The sequence below is a fragment of the Pelophylax lessonae genome (genome assembly GCF_965119305.1).
Source record: "Pelophylax lessonae genome assembly, chromosome: 9".
In the NCBI taxonomy this organism is placed as follows: Eukaryota; Metazoa; Chordata; class Amphibia; order Anura; family Ranidae; genus Pelophylax; species Pelophylax lessonae.
The window spans coordinates 65,174,980-65,190,419 of record NC_138776.1 but is presented as its reverse complement, the minus strand read 5'-3'; the positions used below and the strand labels follow the sequence as shown (position 1 = coordinate 65,190,419).

Here is a 15,440-nt window from a genome sequence, read left to right as displayed (position 1 = left end):
GGAGTGTGCCTATGGGAGTGTTTGACTATTCTTCCAGAAGCGGATTTGTGAGGTCAGGCAAGGATATGGACGAGAAGGCCAGGCTTGCAGTCTGCGCTCTAATTCATCCCAAAGGTGTTCTATCAAGTTGAGGTTAGGACTCTGTGCTGGCTAGTCAAGTTCCTCCAGGGGCGTACCGTTGGGTTAGCCAGAATGGCGCCCGCCAGGGGCGCAGGCCGAGGGGGGGCGCAAAATCACTGGCGTGTAGTGTAGCAGACGCAGTGACTTACTGCTCCCCCCCGATCCAATTCCGGAAGCCGCCCGGAGCTCTGTGTGTCCACGGCCAGGCAGGAGATGATAGTCTGTGTCGGAGCTCGGTGCGATGGGCGGCTCCCCTCGTCACAGGGCTCCGCCCACATGACCTCATCAGTCAGCTCCTAGGCAGCTCCAGGCTGGTGGATGAATGCACTCTTTCTCTGCAGTGACGGAAGACCTGCCCTGGCTGGCCTCTCAGGTACTCTCCCTGTCACCCCCCCTCTCTCCCTGTCACCCCTGCCACAAAAATTTGACATCCAGTAAATAAACACCAGGGGGTATATTTTGAATGCAGTGAATGTGACTTAACAAACATTGACTGGTGGTGAATCAGTCACTATCATTTAACACTATCGCTGCCAAAGCCGTCTTGTGTTTTATTCATGTATGTTTAAAAATAACGGTTGATGGGCTTTATAAATCTAAAATATTTTATTCTGCAGTGTCTGCTTTCAGAACACACATACTATTTTGGGGGTTTTAAGTAATCTTCAGGCCTAAAATTATTATTATTTTTTTTTTATGTCACATATTAGCGATACAGTTTATGAAAAGCAAACTCTAGGTAAAAATACACTAAATCTAAGGCAAACAAATGCAATATATTACCCATTAATTGGGTAAATATAAAATTAGATTGCAATGAGTAAATAGGTACCCAATTAGATTGCAATGAGTAAATAGGTACCCTACCCAAGCAAACTTTGGTATCCTAAATTTCTCGTAGACTTCGCTTTTAAAGCCCATCAACCATTAATAATGGCTTAACAACTATTGCTGCCAGGGTGCGCAGCAATAAACAGTTTCATACTTAGGCACTAGGCAGCCCAGAAACATGTATATGTTCATCCGCGTGTACGTGGTGTATGCAGCAGTGAGCGTTGAGCTGCAAATTTTTTTCCGTAAACTTAGATTTTTATCACATGGGACAAAGAGTCTCCTATGCAATTTTGTGACAGGCTCTCTTTAGTGAGACATTAGGGGTTTAGTAGAGCCAACATACCCAGAGTGCTTGGAAGTGATAGGGCAGCTTCAGCCCCTTGTACTGTCCCCTGTCAGATTTATACACATCATGTGACCACCTCCACTGCAGTGAAGGGTTAAAACGTGTACCTGGAAGGTTCATATTCAGTGAATCTTTGATGTCAGATTTACTGTTTATAAATCTGCCCCCCTGTTTCTAAGCTTTAACCACTTACCGCAAAGTAACGTATATTTACGTCGGCAGACTTTGCGGTGTTATACTAGCTAGAAGCATCACCCCGGTACCATTGTTTAGAGCCGGCGGTCGGCTTTCCGGTGGTAACGACCGATCGTTACCCCGACGAGCGGGAGGGGACGTCCCCCCTCCCGCGGCTTTGCCCGGGTCTCCCGTCCCACCGGGAGGCCCGAGCACCCAGCCGACACGTCCGCCGGCTGGATGAAGTCCCGATCAAAGCCGGAAGTGGCTTTGATCGGGTCTCCGATGACGTAACCCAGAGGCGGCATCCATGACGTCACGTCCGGGTTACTCTGCTGCTAAAGGCGGCAGATTCAAAAAACGAGTGTATTCAAAAATGCCGTTTTCGGCGTTTTGAATACATGGAAGTGTAGTGGAGGGGTCTAGGGTACTTTAGACCCTCGATCCCTCCATAAAGAGTACCTGTCACCAATGTTCCCTCTAATTTTTTACTGTGCTGAGCAAATAAAAAAATTTCTGAGCGCAAACCTTTAGACTGAGCAATGGGGGGGGGGGGGGGGCGACGTCAATGCAGAGTGACCAGCGTGCCCCCAATCAATTGCAGAGTGCCACAGCAATGCCCCCAATCAATTGCAGAGTGCCACAGCAATGCCCCCAATCAATTGCAGAGTGCCCACAGCAATGCCCCCAAAAAATTGCAGAGTGCCTACAGCAATGCCCCCAATAAATTGCAGAATGCACAGCAATGCCCCCAATAAATTGTGAGTGCCCACAGCAATGCCCCCAATAAATTGCAGAGTGCACAGCATTGCCCCCAATAAATTGCAGAGTGCACAGCAATGCCCCCAATAAATTGCAGAGTGCACAGCATTGCCCCCAATAAACTGCAGAGTGCACAGCAATGCCCCCAATAAATTGCAGAGTGCACAGCATTGCCCCCAATAAATTGCAGAGTGCACAGCAATGCCCCCAATAAATTGCAGAGTGCACAGCATTGCCCCGAATAAATTGCAGAGTGCACAGCAATGCCCCCAATAAATGCAGAGTGCCACAACCATGCCCCCAATAAATTGCAGAGTGCCACAGCAATGCCCCCAATAAATTGCAGAGTGCACAGCATTGCCCCCAATAAACTGCAGAGTGCACAGCAATGCCCCCAATAAACTGCAGAGTGCACAGCAATGCCCCCAATAAATTGCAGAGTGCACAGCAATGCCCCGAATAAATTGCAGAGTGCACAGCATTGCCCCGAATAAATTGCAGAGTGCACAGCATTGCCCCGAATAAATTGCAGAGTGCACAGCAATGCCCCCAATAAATGCAGAGTGCCACAGCATTGCCCCCAATAAATTGCAGAGTGCACAGCATTGCCCCGAATAAATTGCAGAGTGCACAGCAATGCCCCCAATAAATGCAGAGTGCCACAGCAATGCCCCCAATAAATGCAGAGTGCACAGCAATGCCCCCAATAAATGCAGAGTGCCACAGCATTGCCCCCAATAAATTGCAGAGTGCACAGCATTGCCCCCAATAAATTGCTGAGTGCACAGCAATGCCCCCAATAAATTGCAGAGTGCCACAGCAATGCCCCCAATAAATTGCAGAGTGCCACAGCAATGCCCCCAATAAATTGCAGAGTGCCACAGCAATGCCCCCAATAAATTGCAGAGTGCACAGCAATGCCCCCAATAAATGCAGAGTGCACAGCATTGCCCCCAATAAATTGCAGAGTGCCACAGCAATGCCCCCAATAAATTGCAGAGTGCACAGCATTGCCCCCAATAAATTGCAGAGTGCCACAGCAATGCCCCCAATAAATTGCAGAGTGCCACAGCAATGCCCCCAATAAATTGCAGAGTGCACAGCAATGCCCCCAATAAATGCAGAGTGCACAGCATTGCCCCCAATAAACTGCAGAGTGCACAGCATTGCCCCCAATAAACTGCAGAGTGCACAGCATTGCCCCCAATAAATTGCAGAGTGCACAGCATTGCCCCCAATAAATTGCAACCTGCATGGAGTGAATTGATATCCCTGGGTACGATCATGGCAGCGATCCTCCGCTCTCCCCAGCACTTCCAGCGATGCCTCCTGGCTGAGTGGATCTTCTGGTGTTTGACCACCATCCGTAAGTGACTTGGCCCCCGCGAGACCCCCCCCGTGCACTTACCTTAAGGACGGTCACGGACCCGCTCACTTCAGTCCCCGGCTTCCCGCGTCTCCGTGCTCCCAAGTCCCGGCGCCTCCTCCTCGGCCAATGGCATGAAGTTGGCCTTTCGGCCAATCAGGAAGCAGGAGGACCCGCTCCCTGATTGGCCAGGAGGAGGATCCATGTGACAATAGCGAATTTTCATTCGCTATTGTCATACAATGGGCGTGCTCTCAGGGAGCACGCTCTGCTCCCCGGCCGCCTCGTCTGCGCTGTTTAACTAGGTGCGCGGTCTACATAGCTGCTTGCGCGGGACCATAAATTTCACTGCGCGTCCGCGCATGCGCGCACTTTAGGGGGAACATTGCCTGTCACTGCATATTGCTGTCACAAGGGATGTTTACATTGCTTGTGACAGCAATAAAAGTGATCAGATTTTTTTTTTTTTTTTAAACCTGTGATAAAGTTAAAAAATAAATAAATAAATAAATGGGGAAAAAAAAAGAAAAAAAAAAACGTATATGAAAGTCAAGCCGCGAATTAAATCACTGTTCAAACCACACATGTGAGGTATCGCCGCGATTGCCAGAGCGTGAGCAATAATTAAAAAAAAAAAAAAAGAGCTACACTCCAACTCTAAACTGGTAACCGTTACAAAAATTTAAAGCGTCGCCTATTGAGATTTCTATTGACCGTAGTTTGTTGCCATTCCACGGGTGTGCGCAATTTTAAAACGTAACATGTTGGGTATCTATTTACTCGGCGGGACATCATCTTTGACAATATACAAAAAAATGGGCTAACTTTACTGTTTAGTTTTTTTTAAATGCAGTGAAATGTGATTCTTCGTAATTTTTCCCAAAAAAATGGCGTTTTAAAGACCGCTGCGCAAATACCGCGTGACAAAAAATATTGCAATGACCGCCACTTTATTCTCCAGAGTCTTTGCTAAAAAAAATATATAGAATGTTTGGGGGTTCCAAGTAGTTTTCTAGGAAAAAATATTGATTTTAACTTGTAAACAAAAAGTGTCCGAAATAGGCCTGGGGCTTAAGTGGTTAATAAAAAAAAAAAAAAAAAAAAAAAAAAAAGGCATATTAAAATCCACAGGAAGAAAAAAAAATAAAAACATAGACATGGATTTAAAAGTCTACAGACCTGTTTCCATAATCAATCCGTGCTGTGATTTTCTTTTTGAGCTCTTTCAGTTCATCCTGGGGCAGCGTTCCAGACAAGATCTGTGATCTCCACTCCACCAGGTCACAGATCATATTTCTGACGCAGTTAAACATGTCTCGATTATCGTGCTATAAAAGGGAAATACAAGTATTGATTTGACTTTATACACACAACAGCTAAGTATATAGCAAGGTATAGTTTGCTAGAAGCCAACATTAATATTACATTGTTTATATGCTGCTAACAAAACCAATCCATAATCTCAAAAGATATAGTTGAATATAATCAGCTTTGGGTAAATGACGGAATCAGTATGCTCTAACTTTGTATTGCGCTGCCTATGTGAACCATTCCTTATGCCAGTTATAGATTGATTTGAGAAGTTGCCTCTTGCCAACTTAACCTCATTACATTCACACACACTGAGGCGGTGGGGGGTAGAAGGTGCTTCAGCTGCCTTCGGTGGGTCTGGGCTTCTAGTGTATGGCTGTACGTATAAGGAACAGTAGTAAACCTCCAAGGTATCCTGCTCTCAATCACTTTATTGCTTTATATGTCCCAGGCTAGGAACTCCGATAGTAAGGGGCTAGGAACCAAAGTTTGCAGAGATGCCTTCACCTAACAGTGTGCCTTCACGCTTATTTTCAAATGTATGCAACAAAAGTCACATTTGGCTCCAACAGGTGGAAAGGTTTAAATAAAAAGAAACACAGTCCAAGGTGGTTTTCCTATATTTCAGGCACAGCATAGATGGTAATAGTCAGGTCACATTAGACTGGACTTTAGAAATGTAGCGCAAAAAACTAAATTTCAATACCTAGCTTTTTTTCTCATTACTAAGTATGGAGCAAGCCACTGGGATGAGTGGTGAAAATTTCTTCAACATTCCTAAACCAGTCTAGATTAACTGCTTAAGTACCAGCCTTTATAAACCCCTTTACAACCAGGTCATTTTCCAGTGTGCTCATAGCTTGACTGACAATTTCTTGATCATGCAGCACTGTACCAAGATGAATTGTATATCATTTTTTTGTAGTAGATGAAACATTCTTTTGGTGGTGATTAAAACCTCTTAGTTTGTATTCTTGTTATTATATAAAAGAAAAAAAAAAAAGACTAAGGGCTCTTTCACACGGCCGCTCCGTGTGTCCGCAAATCATCCTATTTTTTTGCAGATGATTTGCGGACATAATGTAAGTCAATGGCATTGCGGATGTCAGCGGAATACCATCCGCTGACATACGATTTTCTTCCTTTCAGTTCGGTTCCGTTTTTTGGAACGGAACAGAACCCTATTTTTTCATCCGTTCAAAAAACGGAAAGGAAGGAAAATCGGATGTCAGCGGTGTCACCCGCTGATATCCGCAATGCCCATAGACTTACATTATGTCCGCATATCATCCGCAAACGGATGGGATGATATGCGGGCATACGGAGCGGATGACACAACTGTCATCCGCTCCGTGAAAAAAAAGTCCCACAGCGAAGCTTTCACACGGAGCGGCCGTGTGAAAGAGCCCTAACAATTTTGAAAAAAAAATAAAATGCTTCCCTTACTTTTCTGCTATAAGAAAACAAACATGCCAGAACACTACAAACATCACAAAATTGACCCCCTTTTGGAAAGTAAACACCCCAAGATCTCATTTACCACAGTTTCTAATAAAATCAAGTATCATTCTGGTATTTTGGCTAAAATATGAAGCCTGGTGCATAATCAATATACAGGCCATACAGAGAGGGAGGAGTAAAGGGGCTAATGTACAGGTCAAATATAGTGGGGGGAGGGGGGGGATATGCTGCGGCCTACCTGAATGAATAAAATTCATTCATGGAATGTGAGAGGAAGGAAAGGGTTCTCAAACACAAACAGTAGTGCTGTGTACATTTGTGATAGTTAAGAATGGTGATAACAATGATCAAAAAGGTACAGAGATAATCAAGGTGGTTCTGTGCCTTGTAATCACTGTTGAGGCCAATTTTGCCATTTTTCCTGTTATCTGCACAAATGACAGTTCAATCATAGTCATTGTGTGAACGCTGAGTACACTGTAAAAACCAGTGCCGTCCAGAATACCAAGGCCACCATTACTGTTTCATGACATACAGTGGAAGCGATCTGGTTAATGTGATGAAGGCCAGTCATAAACAGAGCAAATTTCCTTCAACCATGGTCCCCCCCCTCCCCTGCTGAGCCATTGTGTTCTCCCAGGGGTGGTGCAGGGGAAGCTGTCCCTGTCAGGAGAACATAGTGATTATTGCTAGCAGCTATAACAGTTACTGGCAATAATCACATGTAAAATCTGATAGGCTGGTTCTTCCCAAGCTAATTGATCGACTTGGGTACATTCTGCCTGCACATGCATAGTTCGAATCTCAGTTGGTTCCAGCTGATCTGGCTGAAATTCAAACAGTCTATGACCAGCTTTACTATCACTAGCTACAGATGCCTTATCTGCAATTAATTTTCTTACAACAGCTGCTCTTAGGGCTCTTTCACACGGTCCGCCTCCGTAGGCGGATCCGTGCTGCTCAGCGGGGATCGATCCGCGATCCCCGCTGAGCCGCCGGATGACAGCTCCGTCTCCGCTTGCAGTGCGGAGAGGGAGGTGTCACAGCCGCCGCTGCTCTCTATGGGGAATCAGATGAGAGTGGACCGCCTGTCCGCTCTCATCCGATCCGATCCCCAGGACGGATGGAAAATAGGGTTTCCATCCGTCCGGATTTCACGGACAGGATCGAATGCGGATGGCAGCGGGTGTCAGAGGACATGTCACCGCTGACACCTGCTGCTCCATAGGGCTGAATGGGGCATCCGATCAGATCCGCCTAAAAAACTGACAGGCGGATCTGATCGGACCGCCCGTGTGAAAGAGCCCTTTAGGATACTGAAGTCATTTTCTAACAAAGTTAGACACAAAGACAAATCTATGAAATTGTATATGGAAATAATTTGCCAAACACAAAATAATACAATCAGCTAATTGACTTTACAAAAACAAGAAACAGCATATTCACTGAAAGTGCATTCCTGTAAAGAAGAAACATGTCTGGAGAAAATAAAATGCCCCACTTGCTAAGGAGACTAAAATATTAATATGCATATTTACCTAAGTATTTACAGAAATACCTTTTTTGGGCCATAATGAGCTAAGAAACTGTAAAGAAGAAACATTTCTGGAGAAAAAAAAAATTGTCCCACTTGCTAAGGAGACTAAACAATATTAATATGCATATTTACCTAAATAATATTTACAGAAATACTTTTTTTGGGGGCCATAATAAGCTAAGAAACAATGTACCCAAAAAAAAAAAAAATGAAATTTTCTTTAAAAACCAATCAGATTTTCTTTTTAGTGAAGTACAAGAATAAAAGAATCTGCCTTGTCGCTATGGGAATCAAGAACATAATATGATACATGAAAACAAGAAAATGAAAGAATTTTATTTATAAGACCTATAGTACTGACAGTTGTTCCAATTTACTTACAACATAAAGATGCCTCCAAATGATGGACCACTCACGCAGCGTGGTGGTAACTTCCTGTACAAGAGGAATCTCGCAAGGTGTGACCTTTTCATGTTGCCTACAATAGGAATGTAAAATCCAAAATAAATACCTGGTATGGATTAACAAACACACAAATAATTAAAACGATACCACTGAGGATGGTCCATCATCAGGCGACAAACACTCAGAAAGCAACCAACCAGCACGCATCCATCACTGCTTTGTAGTAAAGAAGAAATTTGATTGGCTGCTATGAATTACTGCAGTTTATACATCACAGTTCTATGTACTCCTTTAATAAACAAGTCTTTATGTCTTGAAATTACTTTTTCTTGAAAGCAAATGGGAACATATTTGCAAGTAAACCTAAAATCCATAAAGTGATAAACTTACAAAAGAGCAATAAAGCTAAATTACAACTTTATATAAAATAGAAATGTATTATGCTGACAGATGTTTATGTACATATCTCAGGATTTTATCTATATTGAAAAAGCAAAGCGAAGCAAACTGTTACAGCATCACTAGCTGCTAATGACACCCTGACAACTGCTGCTGCTAGGTTTTTTAAGCCTTCAAAAGTGGCTCAAAGTAGGACTGAAGCAGAAGTGCAGCCAAATGATTAACAGGAGAGGAGGCCAGGCATATGGCTGAGGGTATAGAACACTGTGGAGGGAAACTGCAGGGGGGCCGATGACATTGTGTGGAGGGGATTCACGACACAGAAATATCCACATACACCAGGAAGACAGCTAAACGTGCAGGCGTGATTCAACCACTCTCAAACACATATATTAGCAGTACAGTCCTAAAGGTCAACCTAAATAAACCTTCTGCGGTTTATAAAGGCACAGCACAGGATAAGTGATAAATGGCTAAAGTGTCAATGTCTAGATTGTAAGCTCTAACGAGCAGGGCCCTCTAATTCCTCCTGTTTTGAACTGTATTGTAACTGTATTGTCTTCCTTCACATCGTAAAGTGCTGCGCAAACTGTTAACGCTATATAAATCCTGTATAAGAAATAATAATACATAATAATGTGATACCAGTTGTGAGGAGAGGGAGAGTGGAAGAAGAAGGGAAAAATTTCCTCCCTTTTTTTTTTTTTTTTTTTGTTGTTTCTTCTTACTATCTTCTATTCTTTTCTATCTGAATTTTCTATACTTTGTATATTCTTTTTTTAAATATTAGAAAATATTAGAGACATGGGAGAGTTCCGATGATTCTAATGGATTGAATTAATTAAGTCCTATAATCTCGATCATATTTTTGTATAACAGATAATGTTTGAAATAATTATATGTCATTTGTTTCACTATGTGGACTGGACTTGAAATGATGTTATGGAATATCGTCACGGTTTCTTTTGAATAAATAATAATATATATATATATATATATATATAAAGGCACAGCTAATCATTTCAATAAAGTACCATTTAACAAAACTTAAAAAAATAAAAATAAATAACAAATGCTATGGAGCAAGCACTATTAGGAGCGACAAGACATTGTTATGATATCATGGCTCCCCCTGGGTACAACCAGGGTTCCTGGAAAAAATGAAATCTCAATTTTCAGAATGTTAGGATTTGTACAGAAACTTTGGGAATTCCAGAATGGCCATTTACATGAAAAATTGATGAACATCATTTTTTTCCTACAAAAAGGGATATCGTTTATTGCAAAATTGTGAATGTGTTAGGTTATCAATTCAGAAACAAACAGTACTTAGTCCTGCTAATAAAACAGTAAACTAGATTATTAGAGGGCTTATATCAAGCAGTTCGGTTTACTCCTGGCTTAAACTATTTAACTTAGCAGTACGCACTCCCGCCTTGTAGAACACTAGGGTCCTTGATTTGGAATCCCAACCAGGACACAACATGCATGGAGTTTGCATGTTCTCCCAGTACTTGCATGGGTTTCCTGTGTGCATCCCTGTTTATTTCCCAAACTTCAAAGATATGCTGATAGGCTAATTGGCTCCTGCCTAAATTGACTCTAGTAGGTATGCATGTAAAGTAGGGACATTTAGATTGTAAGCTCCTTGAGGGCTTATTTTAAAAAATATATGATTTAATATTTTTTTTTGTTGGGGTTTGTTTTATTTCTTGGGGTTGATTTGAGTTATAGAATAAAGAAGGAAGGGGGGGAGGAGTATTGCTAGAATCAGTGGTAGAATAAATAGAAGATGTAGGAACTAAGTGTCTAAGGGATATGTTGTTCAAATTGTTTTGATGTTCTTATGTTTTCTTCCTTTGCTGGAATATGTTTTGCCACCCGAAAAACTTCAATAAAATTATATTTAAAAAAAAATATATATAAATAAAAAATTAATAAAAAGTTGTGACAAATCTTCAGGTCAAAACAGCAATGCTCTTACACTGACTGGTAGGAGCCTACCAACTGGAAAAATTCTCCTCACAAGGTTTACCAAAAGGTCCCTAGTAGGCTAGAAAGCCATAAAAAGAGAAAAAAAAAAGTCAGGGAAAAAAAAATTGCTTGTTGAATGGTTCAGCGGTTTTATTTTGGGATCTTTACATGGAAATCTAAGCCTTTTTGACCGTTCCGAGTGGTCGGTAATGCTGCTGCTTTTTATAGGAACTGCAGCAGTTTTCAGGAGGAGGGGGGCCAGTTTGACTTTCACAAAGTCCAGATATACATATAGTTTCAGGATCCTATAAATCTGGACTTGCTAATTGGTTTGGGATTTTGTTTTCACTGAAGGCAACCTACATTTACGAAGGTCTTCATCATCAACTTGGACTTGCCCACTGTTGTGACAGGGTTATTTATAACCCAACTACAGCCAAAAAACCTTCACTGAAGACAGAAGTAGAAATGAGGGTAAACTTACCCAAAGGGATCAGATGGCCATTGGGCTTTAAAAAAAGGAAATGTCAGTGCTTTTCTCTTTGCATTATCTGTCTTCACTGTACCGATTATTTCTTGAGCATCTTAAACTATTTGACAACATGGCATTTACTAATGTAACACAAATTGTATTAAGGCTTGCTGTATGTTGGCGTCAATTCTTTCAGCGGGTCTTAGTTGTAAGCAGTAACTAGCTTTTAATGTATTCATCCTATCAAAATAAATCAACTTATTTTAGTACTCTATGTTTCCTTTATACATCCATTTTGTAATCAGACGAGAGATGTCATTATACAGTAACCAGATGATCAGAATACTGATGTTCACTCCATCTACAGGCTAAGATAAACTTAGCCATAAAACTCATTGAAGTTTATTCAAGTCCATTAATGATATGCACATTGCCATAACCCATAGTAATCAAACAGAATTAATCTAAGGTTATTTGCAACCCCCCTCCCTACCCCCAAAAACACTACCATCACCCCTATGGTACTAGCATGTCCCTGCCAATCTGGAGGAACAATCTAGCACGGGAGGATGTTTATCATCATAATGACATCATAACCTGCTGAAGGTACAAATATACAGTTCAAAAAAACATTAATAACTCTGGCTCATGTACTGGAAACACTTGTGTTATTAAACCCAGGAGCCTGCATTCACTAAATCTGCTCTCCCACAGTACACAGAACATGGAAATGCAATTAAATTATTTTAGTAAATATAAACTGCTAAATACCTTTTCTCATCAGCAATATATAGCAGTCTTGGGACTACTATCAGTGTCTGGTTAAAGCTTGTAGGAGGAGTTTTCATTCTGCTCTGTCTGACAGACTATGTGTGACTATGAGGGTGCAGGACCCCTGACCCCCTTTATCTGGACAGTGCTGACTGGCCCTGTGCTGATCACATGCACTCTCCCAAGGAAAAAAAAAACCCTCTAGCAATACACACCAAACTGAGCATGTGCAGCTTGCCCCAAGGCTCTGTTCTATCAGGAGATGATTTGGAGACCGTGGTAGAAGGTAAGGATCAGAGAAGACAGGATGAAACAGCCTTTTTAGACAATGCAGTAGATTAATCCCTTAGGTTTCACATTGAGTATAACAGGCATGCTTTACTGCATATACAGACTGATTTTACTGGTGTAGGTATAGTAACACTAAGGTCTCCTTCTGCCAGAAAGCAGAACCCAGAGACATCGCTTTCTCTAAATCATTTACAGAACAGAGTAGTGTCACCCCCTTGCCCATGCCTGCTGGATGGAAAGTGAAGTAGTAGGCAGCATATTAGATCGAAAGGAAATTAAATGCAATCTAGAACCCTGAGTGGTTCTAGATTAAATACAAATTTTAGGTACTAGCTGTATTTAAAACTCTTAAAAATACATACCTGGAATAAAGGGTGTTTAGATGTCTGCTCTAATTTCACCTTTAACTCTGACTGAAAAGGATGTATTACATACCTCATGGCAATAATCCAAACCAGCTCATGGCTGCCTGAATCAACCTTGCTGACTACTGACAGCATCCATGGCTGTCAAAAAAACCTGAAAAGTGGCTATGATTGGATGCAGACTGTTTGGCCAAAAATTTCTACCTGGCTCCTTCGATTTTCAGATTGCAGGATGTTGGGTGGGAAGGTGCCAGCAAGTTTATCAGGAGCCTGCATCAATTCAGTCGGTGTATGGCTAGCTTAACACCCATAAAAGGGTCTAATTAAATGTTTCCTCCAAACATACTCTATGTATTCAAAGGTTCACAGGCTACAAACAGTGGTCTTCTATTACTGGTAATAAACACAAGTTTTAACAAACCACAATGACCACATGGTCCAAATTTTATGCATTATACATTTAACTTACCCCTTTCCTTCGACCGCAGCTTCCTTAAGATGAATATAGTTGGAAGGAAATATACCCTAAAAACACAAATATATAGTATTTAAAAACCAAAATAATCACCATGGAAAATATAAAGCAAAAATCCTAAAAAGGAACATCAACAATAGAAAATTATGCAAAACAACTGAAAAACTGTAAACTAGACACTTTTTTTAATCAGTGAAAAAAAAAAAAACTATACATTTTAGGCACCTCCCAAGCAGATGATTCACAGATCCTCTGCCGATTCATAGCAGAAGAGGACAATGTCGTAATTTTTGTGAAATTTGTGTCTGTTTAGTGTTTACCCCATTTTAAAACCAGAGCTCCCCAGACCCAAATTTGAAATATAGCTGACTGAATGTAAACAGACTTCGTTATACAAACAGACATCAGTTTACATCAAACTACTTCCCATCACATTTAGGCTTGGAAAAATGGAGAAGGAAGAAGACCTTTTACATTTTTTTCCTGGACCTGGACGGACTCAAAAGTGAGCAGATGTAAAAAGAATGAATGTCTATATACATCTGCTTGCCCATAGGCAAGATCCATCTGTCAGATAATCAGGTGGACCTAAGTGAAAGCTCCATGTAAAAGTCTATCAAACCACCCATGTGAAAGGGTCCTTACTAAGACCTTTTGAATAGGTTTAATTGTAGCATTTGAATTACATAGTATTGGCACGCCATCAGACTCAGAAGGCAAGGGACCAAACCTGCTGCAAGGTTTAAAAGTTAGGTCCCTGTCAATTTTGTATTCATTTTTTTGTTATGGAGAACACATAAATATGGAGTCTGTGCAGATTGTTACACTGAGTGTGTAGGTGTATTAGACAGCGTTGTAATACAAAGTGAGATAACAAACGCTGCACTTTTTCTGGATACTTTAGAAGAAATACTCAGGCTGTGCCTCCAACCTCACATTACTTAAACAATTCTGGTTTAAAACGACATGTTTTAAAGACCGAACTGGTTTGATGAAAATTCGATTTTCCTCTTAAAGAAAATATCTGATGTGCAGTCTTTGACCCTCCCAGAAGCCATAAGGGGACTGCCCACTTCCCCTAATGCAATACATGAGAAGATTCTCCAGCCTAATTTAGGTTTTGCCAAAGGGTGCCATGCAAAAGAGGGAAAATAACCACACAGAACTTTGCTTTGGATACTTCTGCTATTTAAAGGCCATTGACACCGTATTCTAATTTAAAGACCAGAGGACAGCAGCACGGGATCTTCATTAGCAAGATAGTAGGAATTTATTGAATAAAACAAAAATTGTACACTTACATTAAATATTCTTGACGTTCAGCATGGAGAACAGTGGAACCACCAGGGAAGAGATCCCATCAGGCTGTACGCTAACCCCTCCTTTTCTTTCAATCAGCGTGTTGAGGCTTCCACGAGGCAGTGTCAGAGTTGCTGGATGCCGGGCATTGGCTTCTGACAGCTGTCAGATCTGCGCTACCCTGCATGCTGGTGGGTGAGCGAGACCAACTGATGCTTACTACAGCCTAATTGGATCAATCCCCTGGTGGAACCACTGTTCTCCATGCCGAATGTCAAGAATTGTAATTGCGAGTGTACTATTTTGTTTTATTTAATAAATTCATACCATCATGCTAATGAAGATCCTGCGCTGCTGTCCTATTGTCTTTGAGCTGCACTCGATCTTCCCGGATCTCTACTGGTAGCTGCAGGATTCTTCTTTGCGTGGACCAGAGCCAAATACCCTATAGCTTGTTGATGCATTGCATTTTAGACGCTGAAAGTTGAGACAGGTAGTACGCACTGGGATTTGTTTATTATAATTTAAATAGAACCTTTGAGTACTGCACCCTTAATGTACAACTAAAGAATCCTGTTTGACAGTTTAAATAAGTTCCACATTAATTTTCTATATGATGCATACGCATTATCAAGTAAACAAAAAAAAAAACATCCTTTTGCTTCACTGAGCCAAATTCTCCATCTGTGTTGAACACCCTCCCCTTCTGAGATACTTCAGTTCACAGTGGAAGGGTTTCAGCAAAAGGCAGTACACTCAATCCAAAAACAGCGAGTAGGACTAGGTGTGGCCAGGTGCTGACTGACAAGCTATCAGGCTTGGGACAGTCACACCCCTTGCAACATTTTTTTTTATGCCACGGTAGTGCAAGCAGGCACAGTGACGACTCTGTTCTAAATTCAAGAGCAGTGCAGCATTGTAACCCCATGACAGGAAGCTGCACTAGATGGATTTAACTGGCAGGCTCAACTAGCATTTTAAGAAATGCCCTCATAAATTAAGTGCTGCAGCATTTGTTTTTAAAGGGATGCCATAGTTCTACTCTAAGTGTTTTATTTACCCACAGTAAAGGTCATGC

General features: G+C 41.6%; 1 protein-coding gene across 1 annotated transcript in view; it reads right to left on the bottom strand.

Annotated features, from left to right (window-relative positions):
* The window catches only part of DOCK1 (dedicator of cytokinesis 1), a 696,032-nt gene that overhangs the window by 560,129 nt on the left and 120,463 nt on the right, over positions 1–15,440 (bottom strand). The window contains exons 4-6 of the mRNA XM_082266717.1: positions 13,058–13,113; positions 8,293–8,389; positions 4,782–4,930 (exon numbers count right to left, since the gene is read on the bottom strand). Of these exons, the coding sequence (XP_082122843.1) occupies positions 4,782–4,930; positions 8,293–8,389; positions 13,058–13,113 (302 nt within the window). The remainder of the gene's footprint in view (positions 1–4,781; positions 4,931–8,292; positions 8,390–13,057; positions 13,114–15,440) is intronic.